Source organism: Delphinus delphis, chromosome 7 (assembly GCF_949987515.2).
Source record: "Delphinus delphis chromosome 7, mDelDel1.2, whole genome shotgun sequence".
In the NCBI taxonomy this organism is placed as follows: domain Eukaryota; kingdom Metazoa; phylum Chordata; class Mammalia; order Artiodactyla; family Delphinidae; genus Delphinus; species Delphinus delphis.
In genome coordinates this window covers 37,643,994-37,668,354 of record NC_082689.1, presented here as the reverse complement: position 1 = coordinate 37,668,354, position 24,361 = coordinate 37,643,994, and the positions used below count along the sequence as shown (strand labels likewise).

At 37.7% G+C, this 24,361-nt stretch overlaps 1 protein-coding gene across 1 annotated transcript; it reads left to right on the top strand.

Annotated features, from left to right (window-relative positions):
• The first annotated feature begins 1,544 nt into the window (after positions 1-1,544).
• Positions 1,545-4,671, top strand: MARS2 (methionyl-tRNA synthetase 2, mitochondrial). The gene has a single exon (XM_060015607.1). It carries the CDS (start codon positions 1,545-1,547, stop codon positions 3,324-3,326), a length of 1,782 nt encoding a protein of 593 aa, XP_059871590.1. The 3' UTR covers positions 3,327-4,671.
• Positions 4,672-24,361: the final 19,690 nt, after the last annotated feature.

Here is a 24,361-nt window from a genome sequence, read left to right as displayed (position 1 = left end):
AATACACTATACGTGGTATGGTATCTTTTTTTGTTTTTTGGTTGTACTGCGTGGCTTCTGCAATCTTAGTTCCCGGACCAGGGATTGAACCCCAGCTACTGCCGCCACTGCCAAGTCCTAACCACTGGACCAACAGGAAATTCCCATGATATCCTTTTTTAGAATGTTTCATACAAGCAAAATTAAACAATATGTTGCTTAGACATACTTTATATGTAATAACATAAATGCAAAAGTACAAAATTCAGGACAATGATTACCTCTGGGAGGAAGACAAGGAGAAACAGAGAACATAGATCTAAATCACTGGTAATCTCCTAGTTCAGTGGTTCTCAAACTTTGGTGTGCATCAGAATCACCTAGAAAACTCATTAAAACCTAGACTGCTGGGTACCACCCCCAGAGTTTTTGATTCAGGAGGGGAGTGTGGGGCCTAAGAATATGCATTTCTAACAAGGTCCCAGGTGCTGCTAAGGCTGTTCTTTTGGGACCACACTTAGAGAACCACTTCTAGTTCTTAGGTTGGCTTGTGGGGTCACAGGTGTTCCATTCCATTTTATTATTAAATTTTATTATTAAATTAATCAAATAAAATTATTTTATTACTAAATTATTATTTTAATTATTAAGTTAAATGGGGGGAAAAAAAAGATAGACCGAAGATGAGAGTATGTCAAGAAGCAAGGATTAATATTAATCCAATTCTGGGCTCCCGAGTCATCCTTTTCGAAAAGAGCTAGGGTTCCCTTACTAAAGCAAACTTGAAAAACACTGCTCTAGAAGAACTTCAAGACCATTTAAAAAGAATATTACTAACAACAACATTGAGAAATAAATTTGAAGACTGCTTTTTTCCTTAGGTGCAGAGTGACAACGTACTGCATTCCAGCTTTCTGGATCTCAGTAATCTTTGCAAAGACTGGGAACATCACAAGCCTACCTCTTTCTCTAAACTGCGTTTAGAGAAAGGATTTCTCTTACTTTTTCAGTTCTTATCCTTCACTCAGGTGCTTTAGGTCATTGTTTTTCTTCCTTCCCTTCTCCCCCCTCCCTTCTGGATTTATTGTGCCCACTAGGCTCTGAGAGGAAACGTATATGATATTTCAGATCCCTACGTTTACCAGAGCCTACGTAGAGGGCACACTCCTTCAATGTGCCAGCCACTGGCTGGTGTTTCAGAAATGCCTGAATACAAAATTCTTGCCCACAAGCAACTCAGTCTGGAGAAAAAAAACAGATTCATAAATATAAAACTACAAAGCAGGACACGCAGTATGATGTAGAAAGATAAAGATTTATCTGCTTCATAACCTCTCCTTCAGCCAGTTCCTCTAAGCTACCGTTCTCGCTCGCTCCCACAATTCACAACCGCTGTAACCGAGGCCCCCGGAGGGGGGAGCGCGGGCGGAGCTGCGGAGGGCCGGCGCTCGGGGCCGGACTTCATTGGCTCTCTGGACGGAAGCGGCGGTGCGGCTCGGCTGCGCATGCGCCCCTCACACGTGCTTCCAGAACGCGCCCACCGCCGCTTCATCTCCGCAGGCATCATGCTGCGGATTTCTGCCTTTCGGCTGCTAGGACGCACGGGGGCGAGTAGGCTCTCGCTCCTGGAGGACTTTAGCTTACGCCACTACAGTTCTGACCCTCTCGGTGTCCGGGACGATACCCGAGACGCGCGCGCCTATTTCACCACACCCATCTTCTACGTAAACGCGGCGCCGCACATCGGGCACCTGTACTCGGCGCTACTGGCTGACGCCCTGTGCCGACACCACCGCCTCCGAGTTCCCAGCGCCGCCGCCACGCGATTCTCCACTGGTACCGATGAGCACGGCCTCAAGATTCAGCAGGCAGCAGCCGCTGCGGGCCTGGCTCCGTCCGAGCTGTGCGACAGAGTCTCTGCCCAGTTCCAGCAGCTTTTCCGGGAGGCTGACATCTCCTCCACCGACTTCATCCGCACCACTGAGGCCCGGCATCGGATGGCTGTGCAGCATTTCTGGGGGGTGCTGAAGGCTCGGGGTCTTCTCTACAAGGGGCTCTATGAAGGTTGGTATTGCGCCTCGGACGAGTGCTTCCTGCCTGAAGCCAAGGTCACCAGGCAGCCCGGCCCGTCGGGGGATTTGTGTCCTGTATCTCTGGAGAGCGGGCATCCCGTCTCCTGGACCAAGGAAGAAAACTACATTTTCAGGCTTTCCCAGTTCCGGGAGCCGCTCCAGCGGTGGCTGCGGGGCGACCCTCAGGCCATCACCCCGGAGCCATTCCATCACGCAGTCCTTCAGTGGCTGGAAGAGGAGCTGCCTGACCTATCCGTCTCTCGAAGGAGTAGCCACTTGCACTGGGGCATTCCGGTGCCGGGGGACGATTCGCAGACCATCTACGTATGGCTGGATGCCTTGGTCAACTACCTTACTGTAATTGGCTACCCAAACGCTGAGTTCAAATCTTGGTGGCCCACCACCTCTCATATCATAGGCAAGGACATTCTCAAATTCCATGCTATCTATTGGCCTGCCCTCCTCTTAGGGGCCGGCATGAGCCCACCACACCGCATCTATGTTCACTCCCACTGGACGGTCTGTGGTCAAAAGATGTCTAAGAGCTTGGGCAACGTGGTGGATCCCAGGACATGCCTTGACCGCTATACTGTGGATGGCTTCCGCTACTTTCTCCTTCGTCAGGGCGTCCCCAACTGGGACTGTGATTACTATGGTGAAAAGGTGGTTAAGTTGTTGGATTCCGAGCTGGCATTTGCTTTGGGAGGTCTCTTGAACCGATGCACTGCCAACAGAATAAATCCTTCTGGGACCTATCCGACTTTTTGCACTACCTGTTTTCCCAGTGAGCCAGGGTTGGTGGGGCCATCAGGTCGTGCTCAGGCAGAGGACTATGCTCTGGTGAGCGCAGTGGCCACTTTGCCCAAGCAGGTGGCAGACCACTATGATAACTTTCAGATCTATAAGGCCCTGGAGGCAGTATCCAGCTGTGTCCGGCAAACTAATGGCTTTGTCCAAAGGCATGCACCATGGAAGTTGAACTGGGAGAGCCCAGTGGATGCTCCCTGGCTGGGTACTGTGCTTCATGTGGCCTTGGAATGTTTGCGAGTCTTTGGAACTTTGCTCCAGCCTGTCACCCCAAGCCTAGCTGACAAGCTGCTGTCTAGGTTGGGGGTCTCTGCCACAGAGAGGGGCCTTGGAGAGCTCCATTTCTTGCCTCGATTCTATGGACATCCATGCCCTTTCGAAGGGAGGAGGCTGGGACCTGAAACTGGGGTCTTGTTTCCAAGACTGGACCAGTCCAGGGCCTGGCTGGTAAAAACCCATAAGACCTAGAAACTCAGTTCTTATTAGCTGTGGTAAAAAAGCAAACATCTTATTTTCTTATTTTTCATTTTCAGGAAAGTTATACTAATGCTTTCTGAAGTGTTGCATCAAATGAGCACATAAGTAATGTCCCTGTGAAAAGAGGTTTGTAGCCTTTCAGGAGCCTACTCCCTACTCTTCAGTTCTCTGTGTCCATTAACCACTGTCCTTTGCACCCCAGTGTCTCTAAGATGTCTCCAGGGGAAAGGTGGGTAAGAGACAACTTTGCTGATACTACTCCTTCTCATTGTGCCTCTGTCCAAACCACAGTTATTTGCCCAGACTACCTCTCATGGCTTGTTTGTCACTGGCCTGGCCTCTGCTGGGCAAATTAGTGCGTGTGGGGGTTGGAGGCCCCCTCCCTCAGCTTTTACTTTGTTATATATGTTGGGTCTCCTGTTAAAAAGAGGTTGTTTCATTAAACCTTTAAAAACCAGTGTCCTAGACTAGATGATTTTTGCCTATGTTTATATTCTCAATTCTTAACAACCATGACTCCCTGCTTTGCTAGTTAATAATCCAGTAGTTGTGCTTTGTAACATTACACTTTAACCAGTAGATGGCTCTAGTCTCACACATTTAATTACTTAACATTGAGGTTTCAGAATATTTAGAATAGGTTTTCTGCTTCCTAATTTTGCAAAATTTAAATTTAAAGAAAAAATTTTACTGCTTTCCTTAAAATAAGGATAACTGCAACCACTGCTGTTTTACAGTAAGCAATAGAAAGATCAGAATCCTTAGTTTTTTTCAGACTACTGAAAAAGGACATTTACTCTATTAAATGTTTAGTAAGCTAATAAGTAAAGGTATCACGTTTGTTTGGACTATGATGAATTATAAAGCTCTTTTTTTTTTTATGGTACGCGGGCCTCTCACTGTTGCGGCCTCTCCCGTTGCGGAGCACAGGCTCCGGACGCACAGGCTCAGCGGCCGTGGCTCACGGGTCCAGCCGCTCTGCGGCATGTGGGATCTTCCCGGACCGGGGCACGAACCCGTGTCCCCTGCATAGGCAGGCGGACTCTCAACCACTGCGCCACCAGGAAAGCCCCTATAAAGCTCTTTTGAGGTACTTGGTATGTTAAAAATTTTTTAAACTTTAATAACATTAGGTTTATAGGTATGATTTAAAAAATCTGTAGATAGTTCAAAAGGGCAATATTTTCTTTATATTTCTTGGTCTTAATTTTGTTATCCACATACATAATTTACCTTATATGATTTCTTTTGGTCAATCAGGATCTATAATACAATATAGAAATTGTGGAATAGCTAATACAAATGTTAATACATTTACTTTCAAGTAGTTTTTACTAATTTCCCTTTGCTCCTTTAACTTATTAAAGTTTAAAAGTTTCTAAGTACCTTATCCAGATCTCTTCTGTTGCATTTGTTGAAGGTGATGGTGAAGGGAGGAAATGATCAATGCTCCAGGAATCTCAAACTGGATTTAGGGATCTCTCCAAGGCTCCATAAGAGAACATCACAGAGAAGATGTTAAGGTATCAACTTATACAATGACTACAACATAGTAAGCCAGCATTATATCTCATAGGTGATTGGACAGCTAGGGCAAAGTTTAAAATGAGAACTTGCCTTGAGATATCCATTCTAAGCATGGTAGCAAGCAGAGAGGGCTCACCATGAAGTAAACTGTGCTGGTAGTTCCCCCAGATTTATTCTGGGTGCTACTGTTCAGCTCCAATTTTTGTTTATTAGTTGGTGTGGCGAAAGATTTCTGGTTACTTGGAAACATTGCTTAGAAAAGAATGCTTGAAGGCATTCTAAAGGTGGAAGGCCCATTTCTACCAGTTCCTTTAGATCCTCCTTATTCTTCATAATGGAATCCTGGGTTTTCCATATGACATATTCCAGTTACCTGCTGGGATTACTAGGGTAGATTACTGGGACCTAGGATGGAGTGTAATGTCTCAGGACTGGATAGCAGAGTAGTGAAAGAGATGGGATATGTTTACATGGATGAAGGAAAACAGACTTGGAAAACCAGCATTGATAACTTCTGCCTTCGAAGTGCCATTATAAGTCTTACAGTTCCTATCATGAACGGAGGGACAGTGTCTTCCACTTGAATGATCTTACCTATGGCCTAATGCTGGTCAGTACACTGGACATTGGCTTGCTGGGTGTTAATAGAGTTCCTTTTGTGCAGTCTGTCATTTGTGTAGGCACTTAACTTCTACCAGAGTATTTTTGGTACTGGAGGACACAGGAAAACAGGGAAACCAAAGAGGAGAGGGCATAATTTTTACAGAAGACAGGATATTTTGAGTGAAGAAGTGTGGTAAGTTGGATATGACTTATTCTGTGGTGATATGGAAGATGAACCAATTGGATTCTCTGTAGGAGGCAAAACAGGTAAAGCAAATACCCTTTGGGTACCGAGGTGATGTGTTATTTAATCCAGCAGTTTAAGAGTGGCAAGTGGAGGATAGGCGAGACTTAAAACTGGCAGGGATGCACTTCCAAGAGAGGACATCCTAACCACTTGTGGGAGAAGATGATGATAAACCTGTAGACATCTAAGAAGTCCCCTATTCCAGAATTGCTAACACCTTATCTGGCATCTTGTGGGTTCCTTGACCAGAAAGAAAGTTTCTCCCAAGTACTACCCTAAGGCTGTCAACTATTCATTTTCGAGTATTTTTGGAGGCAGTGTTGCATGAGTGATAGAGCACTGTTCAGGTGTTCATGGAATGTCACATTAAAGTAATAATAAGCTGTCAACCCAGTAGACTACAGTCTACTATGAAGTCATGCAAGAAGTTGTGGGCAATGTATATGTGTGGCACCATTGTATATTAGAGGGCTATTCCACAAGTGAACTCGTAGATTAGGCACCTCAGAAGTCAGAAGACCTATGGCTATGTGGAGGTCAAGAATAGGCAGGAACAAGAAATAGTTACGGTCTCATTTCATTGAAATCTCACACTTACTCTGGAAGTAGGCCTCATTATTTTTCTTAAGCACCTGTGTGACTCTATAAGGGCTGAGAAGAGCCTGATAAATTGAATTTTAAGTTGATGCGCTCAAGAAGGCATAGGCTGAGACATGGGCTCTGAGGCACAGGCCTTTTTTCTTTTTCCCCTATACCTGTATCTATGATTGGCACATAACTCTTTAGATCTGGGAAGTTCCGAAATTGAAGTAAAGTTGGTCAGGTTGTGGGCCTCCAACTAGGAAGACTTATAATCATGAAGTAGCTTGGGTAGCAGGTGGCAGTACCAACCATTCAACAGATTACTCCTTGGGGATTATGGTAGGGATGGTTTCCTGGATGGCTGTTTCACCCCTCAGTGAGTGTGTAGTTGCAGTGTTGGCCTGCATTAGTGTAACCTTGAGTTACAGTGGGGAAGCAGCCATGCCTCTTGACTAAAACTTGGTCTATAAAGCTGCTGTCTGAGAATCTATAATTGCCTCCTAGAGGCAGTCCCCCGCTATCCATAGTTCTACCAGATGGAGAACAACTGTTCTTGCTGGTAAGGTCTGGGACGCTGTAAACCTTGATGGGTCCTTGCCCTCATCTTTTGCCAGAATGAGTAATATCAGTGGATCTGAAAAGGTATGGACCTACTGGCAGTCGTGTGTCTATTTTTGCTGAGAAAGTTACCTAGTTCAGAGAGCCTGGGGGGAGCTAGGGCACAGGTCGAGGTAACCAAGAGTACAAGTTAGGGGGTTCAGTTCTAGAACAAAGCCTTGGAGCCCCTTGCAAAACTAAGACAGTATGAAATATGTAATTTCAGCACTACACAGCTGGCCCTGCCCCTTCTTGTAGGAGCTTTGGATAGGACTGGTTAACTTCTATCAATAGGAACACACTAAATTTGGAGGTTAACATTGCTGGAAGGGCCAGAATAGTAACAACCAAGTTAATTAAGGTTAATTAGTGGGGATTTTCGCCTTTCAAGAAGAGGGTCTTATTCTTTTTTGAGATAGAGGATAGGAGAAGCCCAGCCTAAGCTGCTTTCTTCTATCATCAAGAACTACTTTGAGCTGAGAAGAAGGGACTACCCAGTGTTGGCCTGCATTAGTGTAACCTTAGAGGTGAAACTGACTTATTTTTTAGGTAGTCCTGGGTTACCCAGTTATAGATCCTCTGAATTAAGGGGAACCATCTAACGGAATAGTTGACCATATGTAAAATACCTTGCTTAAGATTATATCACATTAATCAGTTTCTACTTAAATTTCCATGATGAGTAAAGGGGATTGGGAAGAGGTACACACCAAGAGGATCTTCCTATGGCCTTGACAACTACAAACAATATCCTCTCTACGGTGCCTCTTCTCATGAATAGCTACTGGGAGCTTCAGCCTTACTTGGAGCTTCACCAAAGTAAGGTGAGACTATATTATAGAAGTTCCATCCTTGGCTATGAACTATTTCATTCCCATTTGGTTTATGACACAGTTTACTCACCATAGATTTTCAAGTCCACACAGCTCCTCACTTAAGAACAGTATGGTATGAGATGTCAGAATGTTTCAGGAAACCAAATGTATGATCTGCAAGAAGAAAATAACTCCAAGGAGAGATGAGCTCTGCCTTCAATTCATTAAGGATTTTTGGATGAAACATCTGCAGAGGGCCTGGAAGGCTCACTGGGTAAGCTGGAGGGACAGCTCTAGGAATAACTGTGGGAATGGATGTTGCTAATTTTCTTAGTGTATGGTAGGGGTAAAATGGTACGAACCTCCCTATGCTACCACTCTTAAGGCCATGCCTTGTACATATACCCCCTCAGTGGTTGACAGTCACTGGTTTGTGGGATTGAACAGGAAGATGAACCTTCAAAAACTAGTTTATGGTTGACTGTTACAGATGGGAATCATTGTTCTATTCTCTTAATTCAATACATTCAATAAAAATATGACTCATTACACATTTTTTCCTGATTAAAATACTTTTAAAAGGGTAATAACCTTTACTCTGGAACACATTAAATATGATAGTTTCAGTAATCTGACTTCCTTTGAACTAATCTAGAAATGTCTACTGGTTAAAAGCCTGTAAATATTAAATAATAAATATTAAATAATTAAATAATAAATATTAATTGTGTAAATATTACACAATTTAGTTAATCACTAAAATAATACAACTAGAATGTATTTCTTCTTAGCCAGATGAAATGTTTAAAAAACTCAGTCCAACAGAAGACAGGAAGGTGAAAAAAAGGGCAAAGAAAAATGAAAAATATGGTAAAAGAAAACCCATAATAAGATGGCAGAAATGCATATAAATATATCAGTAATTATAATAAAACAAAATATCATAGGATGGACTTTCTGTCAGAAGACAGCAATATTCAAGCTTAAAGTTAGCTATATGTAGTTAAAAGGTATATACTTAAACATAACAAAATAAGACATGAAGAAACACTAGGCATATGTTAACCAAAAGAAAGCTGGTATCATAATATTAATAGTAGACAATCTATTTTGAGGGGAAAACCATTACTAAAGATGAAATGAGACTTAATATAAAAGGAATAATGTACCAATAAGTTATAACAATTAAACTTGTATAATCTAACAACAGCCTCAAAATATAAAAAGTTAAAACTGAAAATGACAAGAAGTGTTCAAATTTGGAAAGAAATGAGACTGCCATTTGTGAGTTCAGAGAAACCAGGCAATGAGAAAGTAAAAATTAATAACTTACACTAGACATTAGCATTTCAGTCTTTAATGCTCACTACCCAAGTGTATCATCACTGTTAAGGGTAGAAAAAAATGAAAAATTTATAGCAGGTAAGGTTTTGTGACTCTAAAACCTTATCTTTTCTATGCATGCTTCTGCGAAAATAATAACTTGCTTTTTGAATAGAAATGTCAGCAAATATACTTGTTCAATGAGTCCTCTCTAGATTATTAAAAGGGGAGGATCCCATGGCCATAATTCTGCCAAATTTCCTAATTGAAGAAATCTTCTAATTGAAGATAAATGAAGGTGAAGGAAGAGGACCAACCAGTTCTGTGTTCCTTATTTGTGTTCTCTCATTTACTTTTTCCATCAACCCTATGAAGTATTATTCTAACTCTGTTTAACTGATAGGAAATTGAGACACAGAGACATTAAGTAACTTGGCTAAGGTTATACAGCTTATAAAACAGGAGAACCTAGACTCAAACTTGTTATAGTGCCAGAGCCTCAGCACCATCCTTAACATCAACACCACGACAATCCCTGAGTGTATACTGAGGGAGCTGTACTGTGGGGAAGAGGAAGCAGTAAAATCAGATCCAAAGATCTGAAGATGAAAAGTCTAAATAAGAACACCTAATTAAAATACATTCAGTGTTTCAAGAAGAGGAATTGGTTCTTGATAGCTAGATTATGAAACATAAGAGTGCCAAAAATGAAACTTAGAAAAAATGCTTACCTTATCATGAAATATATTTCTTTTTTTGCTTTCAATAGTTTCCTTTGTATTTGAAGCCTGCTTATGTGTTCTAGTGAAAATTGTTAAAAATTTAAATAACTCTATAGTCTCTATTTTTCTTTTTCCTTAAGATTATTGTGTTTCTTATTTTCAGAAGTGTTCCAAATTTTTGAATCCAACAGTTCCCTAAGTGAAAGTATGTTGTCATAAATTCATAAATCTAAGTATTTAAAAATAACAATTTACTAATCAATACTTTATATATTTATCTCTAAACATGAAAACATATCAATATTTAAGAGTTTTATTTGAATTAATTATTAAAGTAACAAAGCCAGAGAATTTTATTAGAGGTCACAAACACTGAAATTTTTTCATTTCGTACATACAGTTTTAATACAAATGAACTAATTAAAAGACTCATCTATTTATTGACAATTTAAGTTCTATGAATTTACTGAACATTTCTTACTATATTCTTATGACATCTTTCCTAACAAGCTTGCAGAAACCAGATTAAATGCCCTTGACTCTAGTTATTACCAAAGCAAATACCACCCTGTTAGCTAAAATGCCACATACTGGATAATTCCTGGTAAATTATATCTGATATATGTCATATATGATGGTCAAGACATGTTTTAACTTCCACAGATTAGAGACTTTATTATGAATTGCATAAAAAATACTCTGTCATATTTTACTTTTTAAATGAAATGTAGCTAAAGTTGGACATGGGCTACACCTTGAAGAAGTTCAGGATGAAACCTATGTGTATATAGGTCTCTTAGCTATCATCTGAATTGTATATTTAAAAATGTATCAAAAGGTATTAAAGTCCTTGCTAACTTGGAAGCTAAGAACATCTACACCTTTATTTTACGTTTTAAATAATTTCTTCAGAACTCTGTTTAAATTCAAGCTATATAATCCCATAGTTAGCAAGGCATGATGGGTACTTTTCCAGTATTTTTTGCATGGTAGATTATGACTTGCTTATAGAATCAGACTGATGTATTATAAAAAATACCCTACATATAGCATTTTTAAGATTACCTTTAAAAATCACTTGCTGAAGGAATTTATATAGGCATTCCTAAAGCAAAGAACCTTCAATCCTGGTAAACTGAAATTATTGCATTAACTTTTTATATTTAAATTTCTATAAAAATTATTTTATGGAAACTCGCTACATTTTTAAAAAGCAAAACTTTTTAGTCCTGAGTTCAGTTTCATTTTACAGCTCATTACTGGAATGTAATTAAATAAATCAAGTTACAATGTGTAAGAAGCCCATTTTGGTGTTATAGAAGAAGATCATTAAGTACTAAAATACAATGAATTATTGAAAATATATATAGTTAAGTGCATGAAAGCTGATGGTTGGATTTTCACACCATTTTAAGATTTAGAAGGAGTATTTTTTGCTGAGTATAAAGGAAATATTTTTAACATTCATTATGACATTGACTCAGTTAAAAAAAAACTATTAGTTAATAATCAATCCTCAAAGAATAAAGTTTTTTCTTATTAAAATATTGTCCACATAAAAATCAGCTTCTAGAAGGTAGTTAATTCCTAACAAATTTTAAATAAAACATTTTTGGATGTAAATAATGTCATAAAATTGGTTTTCTAGCCTAAGGAGAGTATATAGCACTTCTTCCTTTTTCCATAGTTCATGGAGACCATCTAGAAGTGAAGCTATGAGTTATGGGGCACAAAAATCAGTATAAATATATAACTGTGTAGCTAAGTGTAAAAATTAGGAAATCAACCTAATCTCAGACAGAAAAACAAAGGAAAAATAATGAAAACTTACTGCTTAACATCTAATGTAGTGTGAAGGGGGCTAGCCAAGTTCAACTAAGTTATCAAAACCCATCATTGGTAAGTTTGTAGAGGTAGGTGTTTTAAATATTCAATATGTGAAGGCAGGTAAGTCTGAGCTTGAGTTTTAAACAAGTCTTTCTTTAAAGACAGACACACAGCTAGGGCACAGGCATAAAAATGTATTGGTAAACATAGGATTGTTGCTGAGTTTATTTTCATTTTTCCATTGTCACAGACATTAGGATATTAAATGTGTTATTTTATTGAGAGCCATTCTCACAAACAATTGGATATTGCCTGAATAAAATAACCCTAAGGTTGACTTTACTAGTCAGTATTTGGGTATGTATAGGGTAGGAAAAATTTACATCTATTAGTATCTTTTAAAAAATAGTTTGCATAATAGATCAGATACTAATAAGGATTTTAGGAAGTTTGCTCTATGTGTTGCTAAAAATATGTAAGTGGATATTGTGTAGCTTTCTTTGCTTTGGTACCAAAGTTAGACATGTTAAAAACAAAAATCCTAAATATGATTAGCAAGAAACACATTGAAAGTATTAAAAATAACCTCAAATTGTTAGTGTATACTTTAAAATTATTATCCTTTAGATGTTTTCTCCAAAATACCAAAGGAAAAAAAAAAGATATGCTTTCTTAGGTAATACTATTTCCTTTATGTACTGTCATTGGTTGTTTCAGAACTATATGAGGCTAAGCATGAGGGTTTAGTTTCCTTATCTTTGTTCATTTTTATATCAGGGCATAATAAAAAGGACCTTGATAATTAAAAGCTAAAACGTTGATCTCTTATTAAAGCTGTTTTTGCTATCATGGATATGTTATATTAGCTATAAAATAAGAGGAAAACATCACAATGTAAGCAGAACAGGTTTTTTTGGGTACATTAACTTTCATACTACCTCCATTTTTTCTGTATTTTATATCTGGAGAGAAAAATGAAGTAATATAATCTTTACAGAATTGAATGAATGCACTGTGGAAATACATCAAAACATTTTGGTAAAGAGCACAACTGCCTACAATATATTAGCTAAGAAAAATACCAATGTAAATCTTTTTTTGAAGCAAAATGCAATTATTCTTGGACTCTAGAAATTTATAAAAGTTTTAGAACAAAAATGCCTTGTTATATACTGAATAAGCCTGAATTATAAATATGGGATTAAAATGTATACTGAAAACACCAGACAGGTGGAGTATTATATTGTTTCATGATCTTTTTTTTTTTTTTTTTTTTTGCGGTACGCGGGCCTCACTGTTGTGGCTTCTCCCGTTGCGGAGCGCAGGCTCAGCAGCCATGGCCCACGGGCCCAGCCGCTCCGCGGCATGTGGGATCCTCCCGGACCGGGGCACGAACCCGTGTCCCCTACATCGGCAGGCGGACTCCCAACCACTGCGCCACCAGGGAAGCCCCTGTTTTATGATCTTTTTGACTAGGGCTCTAATTATAGAACACTGGACCATAACATACAGCATGCTACTTTCAAAATTAATGTAGCAAAATAAAATACTCTCAATAGGTGGACTGGCCTTTGGTTGTACCAGAATATTCTTTATATTATTTATTCTATAACTGTGCTATTACATTTTATTCCTCAACATAAATATTTTAGCCCAGAAACATTTTGGTGATATACTCCAAAAATATATACATCAATGGATAGTTCATTATTCTTTATGAGACAGGGTTAAAAAAAATTAACTCAAGTTATAACTGGGTTATCTAATATTGTAAGAAAGTTTTAAAGTATAATTAAAAAAAATAATTCTTATTCTTTCCTAACAGAAGTGCAAACCAACTCTAGTTCTTTGAGTGGACATGAAATTAAAATAGTGAAAAAAATAAGGCTCCTAGCATTGTGCAATCAAATTTAAATAAATGCTATAATTTCCATGTAGTCAATTTAAATATTGCTTACTTATATAACAATTTTTATTCTTTATTATTAGCCCAACCTTCTATAAAAGGAATATAATGTTTTTGCAGAAGAAAGTTGGGATATATATTAAACAGGTAGCATTTAAAGAAAAGTTGGCATGACCATTTTTTAATTTAAAAAGTTCTACTTAATGTGGCACTTTTTAAAATTATAAACTTTTCCAATTCTGTAAGAGCAGGCAATCAAGCTTTGTATTTTGTTTTTTTCAAGCTTTGTATTTAAAAGATGAAAAATAATGTTGTGGTTAAGTTTTATTTAGTCACAGTTAATGTTTTTAAAGTCTAAAGACCTCACAAACTAAGACCTGAATGAAAGATAAAAAGGAATATTGACAGTGTCACTGTGTTAAAGGAAGAAATATGTATTGAATCGGACATAATATGTGCAGTGAATGCTTATACTTGCTAAGATGCTATAAGAACCCTTATACTTCTAGTATGAATAACAAGAGGGCCAGAAATAAATATGGAGATATCTTTAAGTATATTTAAGAATTGTATCAACTTTGGCCATAGTAATTAATATAAAATAAATGGTCATAATATGACAGATTTCCAGATATTATATATACAAATTATATATATATATATATTAATATCTGGCAAAATTTCTAATGTAAACCTAGAATTTGAAATGTTTTATCAAAAACACTTAATATAAGTAAAATATACACAAACCTAGATATACTGAAAACAAAATACTGTGGAAGCTAGAATCTTCTATACATATTATCTCCCTAATTATCAAAATAGTGTTGTTTTGAATTTACCTTATTACAACAAATGGTTTGTTGCTATGTATATTCTGTATATGCCATGCTGTGTCTAAAAACTATAAAACATCTGGAATAAAACTGTAAAATCCAAACACCAAAGACGTTTTTAACTGGTTGTATATGACATTATCATGTTGATAAGATAGCCAGATGATGACCAAAGTTTTCAAACTTTATCAAGATACTTGTTTTATAGATATGACCTTTGTTCTATTTGTTACAGATTATAAATCTGTGTTACTTAAGTGTGTGTGAATTAATAAAGGAAACCATGATTTTATCCTGTAACTCCAGTGTTCTGGCTACTAAGATTTCTTTACTTCCCTTAAAAAAGCAAAAACATTTAACCTTAAGTACATTCAAAACCTCATACTTGTTACCAGACCACACATGGGGCTAGTTGTTTTGTATTATTGGATAAACTAGTTATCCAAGACTACTTAACAGAATCAGTAGAGGAAGGTGGAGTAAGAATTGAATCCTCTGCTCTGAAATCTTTTCTAGGATGAAAGTGTGGGCTTCGAGAATATCGAGGTTTCAAACCTACAGATGAAGGTTGAGAAAAGCTTCTTCTCACAGAATGTAACCTTGGTTCCTATTAAGAGATTTAAAGAAAATAATGGTTTTAATGCACTTTAAATGGCTCTTATTTTATTATTACCTAAGGGGAAGATTTAAAAAATAATATTAACTGGTCCTGCATTCTGAGGAGAGAAGGTGTACTTTAGGAAATTCCCACTAGGAAGAGTAGGTTACCTTATAACCTACTGCTAGACAGGGAGGCATCTTAGGGCTATAAAAAAGACTCACTACAAAGGATCTGAGAATAGCCACATCAAATGGTATTTCTAAATTATTAGGTTATACTTCCTTCTTTGTGCCAGCCCTGAACTTTGGTAAAGATTTGTTAAAAAAAGAAAAAAAAAGATGTAGGTACTTAAGTGATATACAAAATTAGAAGGCAGATCCTATGGTTGAGAAAGTGACTAACTAGAGAAAATCAGGTAATTATTAATAAACTTTTGTGTTAATAGAGTGACATCCTACTGTTAAGTAAAACTTCCATGAATAGAATAAGTCCCAACAAATGATTTTTATTTCATTCACTGCTGAACATAAGGATTGCTGGAGATACTGCTTTTCTCAATGCACTTGAGAATAGGAAAATGTTAGCTAAGGCATCTCTAATGACTAAATGCCTACTTCAGAGCATCAGTGTTTAGACAAATCCTTTTGTCTAAAAAAAATCTCATCATTTGCTCTGCCTGCTTTAGATGATTTGAGTTTAAATATTGTGATTCAAGAAGAATGTATCAAGGAGCCCAAGTTTATCTCATAAAGCTGAATAAAACACTGGAGGTAGCATGTAGGCTAAATCAATTGCCCAGCTTGAATGTGACAACAGAAATGGTACAAGTGTTCTAGTAGTTCTTCTAAAAACTAGCGATTTATATTTAGTTCAGGGAAATGAACTAAAGCTTCTAAGATAAGCCCCATTTCTCTAAAGAGGCATGGTTGATTACCTATTGTACTTTCCAGGATTTGGGCATATATGCCATTCTTTTGACTTAAGACTGAGCATGTCTACTAACAACTTAGTAGAAACAATTTACCAATGCTAGAATAGTTAACTATCAGGAGTAAGTCATAAAAACAATGGGTAATATTTTAATGGCATATCAGACCTAGATGCTTCTAGGGTTTAAAATGTTTTAAATTGTGCAGTTACACAAAGAGTTTACTGTATCACTTAAGGATACTTTGTGAAGGTACAAAATAGTCTCCTAACCAGAAAAGAAACATTTATAAAGTATTGTAAAATAAGTTAAAAGATAGTTACCAAAGTAAGTGTTGTGAGAAAATTCATTTCAGTGACATTAAGCTATATTTAACTGTGGGCACTGTTAGAATTTTTGAGCTGAGGAGACTTCAGTAGGCAATTATGATAGTGATCCATTTGTCTTGGAATCACACATTTTATCAGTATAAAAAGTAGCATGAGTTTGGTACTTGTCATTAGGATGTAAAAAAAGATAACTAAACAAGAATAACCCTTACCCCAAATAGCAAACGCTACATGGAGGGTCTGTACAAAGACTGATAAATGCCTATATTGCAGTTACTAGCAAGAAGAATGGAAAGGAAGAAGAAAAGCAACCAAAGTTTCATTTGTTTTTGTTGGTGGACTATATGTTCTCAAAAACATGTGGAAATGTGCCATGTTCCCAAAATATAGAGTAGATGGCACTGCCTATAGGTGGGTATCTTTCGCTCTCAGAGGGATTAAAGTTTTTCTGGTATACTTAGAAGGCTTTTCTCACCTTGTGTTCCTTATATTTCCCAGAGTGCTGAATTGCACAACACTTTTAAAGAAAAATTTTGACCAACAATCTAAAAAATTAAATTCTAGGGTAATTCTATTACTCCTGTTTTGGTTGGGAAACTGTTCACAGGTTACTTGATAAAAGCATGATTAAACAGTTTCAGGTTTATTACAATTTATTTATTTTAGAATTGAAATATTTTTTGATCCTGACTCCAAGATGATTAAGGGATTAGAATAGACATTTTATTTGTGTCTTAAGATTTAATTTTAGTGATTCAACGATAGATGGTCTATAACTCTTGAATAAGACAAAAATTATTTCTGAAAAATATTGTGTTCTCTAAGGATCTTCTCAGGTCCCCACCCAACCACTTCCCACTTGCCTCCTTACAGGTGACAATTAGTAATCAGAAGTTCGAGTTTCTATCACTTAATAGTAATGTCATCTTTGGCAATTTTCTTAACCTTTCTAAGCCTCACTTCTCTTGTAAAAAGCTGCCTGATTATGTCACAAAAATATTGAGTGGATAAAATGAGATTATGTGAAGTGCTCGTAAATTTTAAGGTGCTATATAAATATGAGGTGTTATTCTTAGAAAAATATAGTAAGCAAAAATGTGATATTCTAAGCACGATTTTATAGCAGATTATCATCAACATCAACAAAGTTAAGGCAGTTTTTATAAGGAATGTTATCATGGACTTTAAACAATCTTCAGTGACTAAACCGAAGCTTTTCTTTGGAACTACCTAGAAATTATATAGCAAATTTAGTTACACAGGTTAAGTTACCAATATTTTAAGACTAACATTGTAAGGCTATTCCACAGTTGTAGACCCTGTAGTCCTTAGGTTATATGATTCTATGATTTCATGTTTATAACACAGGGAAACAGGCTTATTATACCTAAACATAATTCAGTTTATTTATATAGCTGTATCAATGGCTAAGCCAGAAACCTTCAAGGGTTAAAGTAATAGAAGAGTTCACACCTATTCCTTATGGCTTAATGTCTTTCAGACTATATTTTTTGATCCTAGTTTAATATTACCTTAATTTTTTTAATGTATTAATAGGGTTACCTACATTCTGATTTCCTGGGGACAGTCTAGGTTTATGCCTTTTGTAATATTAGAATTTAAGTTTTGAAAAATAGCCTTTGAATAGAATGATTTAATGGATTTATTAATGTGATAAACTTCTTTGTTGGTCAATAAGTACATATTTAAAAAATTATGTAATTTAAATTATTTTTGGTGTCCCCTTTCAAGTGTCCTGATTTGAATGATAAACATATCATTTAGTAAGAACTTGGGGCAGAGATGAGCAAAGTCAAGAACTTTCTGACTACTACAAGGAGCAGAAGTGAAAATGGAACTTGATATGATTGATAAAACATCAGAGGATCTTGTCTATAGGTAAATGGCTTTCATTTGTATAAGATAATCAAATCAAGTCTGTCTGCTGCTCATCAATGAAGGTGGGAGTGAGATTCAAGAGGAAATAAGTGCTAGAGACAAGGACTCATAATTCTGAATCCATATAATCATATTTCAGAGAAGGTTAAGCTGATATTCATATTGGAACTTGACAAGTTGCTGAGAATGTAATTATCTCTGAGAAAAGATGAAGTTACATTCTTACACCTGACTCTATTCAGACAGACTCTAATGACAAGCTTGTCTTATTAGAACAGACTGTATTTATTAACAATAGAGACAGAGTCTTGAAACTGCATGACCAGAGATTAAATCATGTCAGTGAATACTATATTGTTGGCTACCTTTACCTAGAGTGTATAAAGATGTTTGGTTTGAAGGATGTCTAATAAAGAAACTAGACCAACCGGATGATTTACATGAAGAGATGATCTTTAGAGTGAATTTTGGATATTTTCCCCAATAATTCATCATTTAGAAGAAAATAAGGGAAGCTGAATTTTGTTCCTTTTTATGGCTGAGTAATATTCCATTGTATATATGGGCCACATATTCTTTATCCATTTGTCTGTCAATGGGCATTTAGGTTGCTTCCATGACCTGGCTATTGTAAATAGTGCTGCAATGAACATTGGGGTGCACGTGTCTTTTTGAATTATGGTTTTCTCTGGGTATATGCCCAGTAGTGGGATTGCTGGGTCATATGGTAATTCTAATTTTAGTTTTTAAAGGAAACTCCATACTGTTCTCCATAGTGGCTGTATCAATTTTCATTCCCACCAACACTGCAAGAGGGTTCCCTTCTCTCCACATCCTCTCCAGCATTTGTTGTTTGTAGATTTTCTGGTGCCCATAGAATGGTGCCCATTCTAACTGGTATGAGGTGATACCTCATTGTAGTTTTGATTTGCATTTCTCTAATAATTAGTGATGTTGAGCAGCTTTTCATGTGCTTCTTGGCCATCTGTATGTCTTCTTTGGAGAAATGTCTATTTAGGTTTTCTGCTCAGTTTTGGATTGGGTTGTTTGTTTTTTGTAATATTGAGATGCATGAGCTGTTTATATATTTTGGAGATTAATCCTTTGTCCGTAGATTCATTTGCAAATATTTTCTCCCATTCTGAGGGTTGTCTTTTCATCTTGTTGATGGTTTCCTTTGCTGTGCAAAAGCTTTGAAGTTTCATTAGGTCCCATTTGTTTATTTTTGTTTTTATTTCCATTACTCTAGGAGGTGGATCAAAAAAGATCTTGCTGTGATTTATGTCAAAGAGTGTTCTTCCTATGTTTTCCTCTAAGAGTTTTATAGTGCCTGGCCTTACATTTAGGTCTCTAATCCATTTTGAGTTTATTTTTCTGTATGGTGTTAGGGAGTGTTTTAATTTCATTCTTTTGCACGTAGCTGTCCAGTTTTCCCAGCACCGCTTATTGAAGAGACTGTCTTTTCTCTATTGTATATCCTTGCCTCCTTTGTCATAGATTAGTTGACCATAGGTGCGTGGGTTTATCTCTGGGCTTTCTATCCTGTTCCATGGATCTATATTTCTGTTTTCGTGCCAGTACCATATTGGCTTGATTACTGTAGCTTTGTAGTATAGTCTGAAGTTAGGGTGTCTGATTCCTCCAGTTCCGTTTTTTTCCCTCAAGATTGCTTTGGCTATTCGGGGCCTTTTGTGTCTCCATACAAATTTTATGATTTTGTGTTCCAGTTCTGTAAAAAATGCCATTGGTAATTTAAAAGGGATTGCACTGAATCTGTAGAATGCTTTGGGTAGTATAGTCATTTTCACAATATTTATTCTTCCAATCCAGGAACATGGTATATGTCTCCATCTGTTGGTATCATCTTTAATTTCTTTCATCAGTGTCTTACAGTTTTCTGCATACAGGCCTTTTGTCTCCCTAGGTAGGTTTATTCCTAGGTATTTTATTCTTTTTGTTGAAGTGGTAAATGGGAGTGTTTCCTTATTTTCTAGTTCAGATTTTTCATCATTAGTGTATTTCTGTGCATTAATTTTGTACCCTGCAACTTTACCAAATTCACTGATTAGCTCTTGTAGATTTCTGGTGGTACTTTTAGGATTCTCTATGTATAATATCATGTCATCTGCAAACAGTGACAGTTTTACTTCTTCTTTTCCAATTTGTATTCCTTTTATTTCTTTTTCTTCTCTGCCGTGGCGAGGACTTCCAAAACTATGTTGAATAATAGTGGTGAGAGTGGACATCCTTGTCTTGTTCCTGATCTTAGAGGAAATGCTTTCAGTTTTTCACCATTGAGAATGATGTTTCCTGTGGGTTTGTCATATATGGCCTTTATTATGTTGAAGTAGCTTCCCTCTTTGCCCAGTTTCTGTAGAGTTTTTATCATAAATGGGTGTTGAATTTTGTCAAAAGCTTTTTCTGCATGTATTGAGATGATCATATTTTTTTTTTTTTTTGCGGTACGCGGGCCTCTCACTGTTGTGGCCTCTCCCATTGTGGAGCAACAGGCTCCGGATGCGTAGGCTCAGTGGCCATGGCTCACAGGCCCAGCCGCTCCACGGCATGTGGGATCCTCCCGGACTGGGGCACGAATCCGTGTCCCCTGCATTGGCAGGTGGACTCTCAACCACTGCGCCACCTGGGAAGCCCTTTGCCTCCATTCTTTTTCCAAGGTCCTGGATCATCTTCACTATCATTCTGAATTCTTTTTCTGGAAGATTGCCTATCTCCATTTCGTTTAGTTGTTTTTCTGATGTTTTACCTTTTTCCTCCATCTGGTACATAGCTCTCTGCCATTTCATCTTGTCTTTCTTTCTGTGATTGTGGTTTTTGTTCCACAGGCTGCAGGATTGTAGTTCTTCTTGCTTCTGCTGTCTGCCCTCTGGTCAACTATCATCATTTCTAATTTCATCTGATCTTTAGGAATTAGACACAAACATAACTGTGGTTGATCATCATCTTTCAAAGTTTCCTTTTATAATGTTTATAATACATAAAGCAAAAGAAAGAAAAGGATAAAACATTCCACGTTCAAGCAAAAGCTGTCCTGGTTCTCTCTTTTTTTTTCATACTTCCAAAGTGCTCGCTCTGTTATTATTAGGAAGCATTATGAACAATATGGAGCTTTAAGAGTACCAATGGGGGGTGCTTCCCTGGAGGCACAGTGGTTAAGAATCCGCCTGCCAATGCAGGGGACACGGGTTCGAGCCCTGGTCCGGGAAGATCCCACATGCCGCAGAGCAACTAAGCCCATGTGCCACAACTACTGAAGCCTGTGTGCCTAGAGATCATGGTCCGGAACAAGGGAAGCCACCGCAATAAGAAGCCCGCGCACCAGAACGAAGAGTAGCCCCTGCTCGCTGCAACTAGAGAAAGCCCGCGTGCAGCAATGAAGACCCAATGCAGCTAAAAAAAAAAAAAAGAAAAAAGGAGTACCAATGGGAGCTTCCCTGGTGGTGCAGTGGTTAAGAATCCTCCTGTCAATGCAGGCGACATGGGTTCGAGCCCTGGTTCAGGAAGATCCCACATGCCGCGGAGCAACTATGCGCGTGTGCCACAACTACTGAACCTGTGCTCTAGAGCTTGTGAGCCACAAGTACTGAGCCCGTGTGCCACAACTACTGAAGCTTGTGTGTCTAGAGCCCATGCTCCGAAACAGGAGATGCCACTGCAATGAGAAGCTCGTGCACCACAATGAAGAGTAGCCCCCCCTCGCTGCAACTAGAGAAAGCCCGAGCACAGACATGAAGACCCAATGCAGCCAAAAAAAAGAAAAAAAGAGTACCAAGGGGTTCAAAAATGGAAGAAGGAAGGAAGCTGTGAAAACCAAGAATGACATTCTCTTAAGTATGAATTAGCTACTTGTAAGCTGGATTCCTTAAGCCAAAACATCGTTACCATATTGCCTGAATTTTTTCATGTTACATTATACTGTTGGAAATTCTACTAAATTGGATTGAGTGTTTGCATTAACTAACATTCTCTTTATTCTTAGGGAAGTCAAGGAGGAGAAAGATCCTTTTTTCTCCCTTTCTTTTATTCCGCAAATCTAGAATTCAGGTTAGTATTATTAGATTACGTACTTAGCCCAATATTGACATCTTTTCTGGGACTATCTTTTGAATTTAAATATCATCAGTAATATGGTTGGAATTTGGCAAAACTCTTCCAAAATTAAGTATGCTTGATTGCTTTCTTTTCTTTCATTTTAGAGCCATATTTGAAAATGAAAGCAGAGGTGACAGTGTACATATAATGGCTACATAGAAAATATACTTAAGCTCTATCATTTTCAGTCAATGAAAATTAATTGGGGGCTTCCCTGGTGGCGCAGTGGTTAATAATCCACCTGCCAATGCAGGGGACATGGGTTCGAGCCCTGGTCCGGGAAGATCACACATGCTGCGGAGCAACTAAGCCTGTGCACCACAGCTACTGAGCCTGTGCGCCACAACTACTGAAGCCCACGTGCCTAGAGCCTGTGCTTCGCAACAAGAGGAGCCACAACAATGAGAAGCCTGCGCACCGCAATGAAGAGTTAGCCCCCGTTCGCGGCAACTAGAGAAAGCCTACATGTAGCAATGAAGACCCAACGCAGCCATAAAAAGACAGGAGAGCATGCATTAAAAAAAAATGTTTGTCTGAAAGAAAAAAAAGAAAATTAATTGAATTGGGTGGATAAGAAAAGACTCAGGGTCCCTAAAAATTTGGAGAAATTCTATCCAAAATAGAAAATAGAGGTCCTCAGAAGGCTAAGAGCCAGAAGGGGGAAAGCCAGATGGAGGGGGAGGTCTTTCTCATGGCCAGCACACTCAGTTTCTTTTTTTTTTTTAATTGATTCAAACATCAAGGATATGGTACTTGGCAAACAAGTTGGAAAAGAGATATTCAGGTGAATAGACAGTGAATTGTTTCCAGATTGAAAGAGTACAACTGGTAGGCTTAGGGAATTCAAGGGACAGGAGGAATATATAGTTGACTTTTGAATGACACACAGGTTTGAACTGTGAGGCTCCATTGGTAGGTGGATTTTTTTCAATAAATAACTACAGTACTAATCCACCATAGGTTGAATTTACAGATAAGGAACAAGGGAGGAACCACGGATACAGAATGGTGGATATGGAGGGCCATAATTATGCATTATACTCAGGGTGTGTGTGTGTGTGTGTGTGTGTGTGTGTCGGTGTCCCTAATCCCCGTGTTGTTTAAGGGTTAATTGTAGTTTGATTTTTCACTTGTAATTTTCCAAAGGGAAAACTGCAAAACACTGAAACCTATTAAAGACAAAGGCCTAGAGAGAATGCAACAAAACCTGTTGATGGTAAGTAATGGGAGGAAAATAAATGCTAAGAACTTTGAGACATTTCCTTTGAAGCCTTTGTACTTGAGTCACTTTAAATAACAAAATAACACAAAAGAACTACCATTTCCTGAAAAGTGTTATTTTCCCCAGGAAAGAAAAACTCTCAGAGATGTATTTTACCCTCTCTATTCCACAAAAAAAGAAATGAAGAAAAAAGTTAGTCTAATAAAAAAAACCTCTTTTTAGAAATTCTCTCTTTAAGCCTAAGAGCATACTGGAATCTTGTAGGTACATACATCCCAAAGGAGTGTGAGGATCTAGGGTCCCCCCAGTTTTCTCTGATGAGGAACAAAAACCAACAAATAAGAGGGCTGAATTGAGGAAAAGACTCTTAGCAGGGGAGGAAGAGAAGGACTTTAGTCCCTGTGTATAGAGAGGTGGCTTCTTACACCCCTTCTTTCCAAAGGGGAGAAAGTGCACAATGATATTTATGACTTATATCACCTTTAGAGAAGTACTGAATGACCATTACTCATGGGTACACACCTTGACAGAAATGCAAAACTGAGGTTAACATACTAGCTTCACTAAGAAAATTATGCACCAAAATACGAGTAAATAATCAAGTATTGGCTTCTATTAACTAATAAATACATACCAAATGAGGAAAACTGACAAATCAGTAAATGGAAAATTTTAAAATTACATGTTTTAAAAATAAGTCAGATGTCAATATGGTATCACTCACTAGCCTAAGTAAAATGTCTTAATGACTATTCATACTGTTACTATGTATCTTTACTTTGATAGATTCAGGCTTGTCATTATATTCGTTGATACTGTTTTAAGCACCATGCCTAAAAAGAATGAGAAAATGGGAAATCCTTAATCTGTTATTTCACTAGTTTGAAATCTACACCTTCTATTTTATATCTGTGGATCCTCACAGGTCAGAAAGCAGGTAACATCAAGATAA

Bases quoted from the DNA above. Each gene is read 5' to 3' on its own strand.
- MARS2 (XM_060015607.1), top strand. From the start codon at position 1,545: ATGCTGCGGATTTCTGCCTTTCGGCTGCTAGGACGCACGGGGGCGAGT.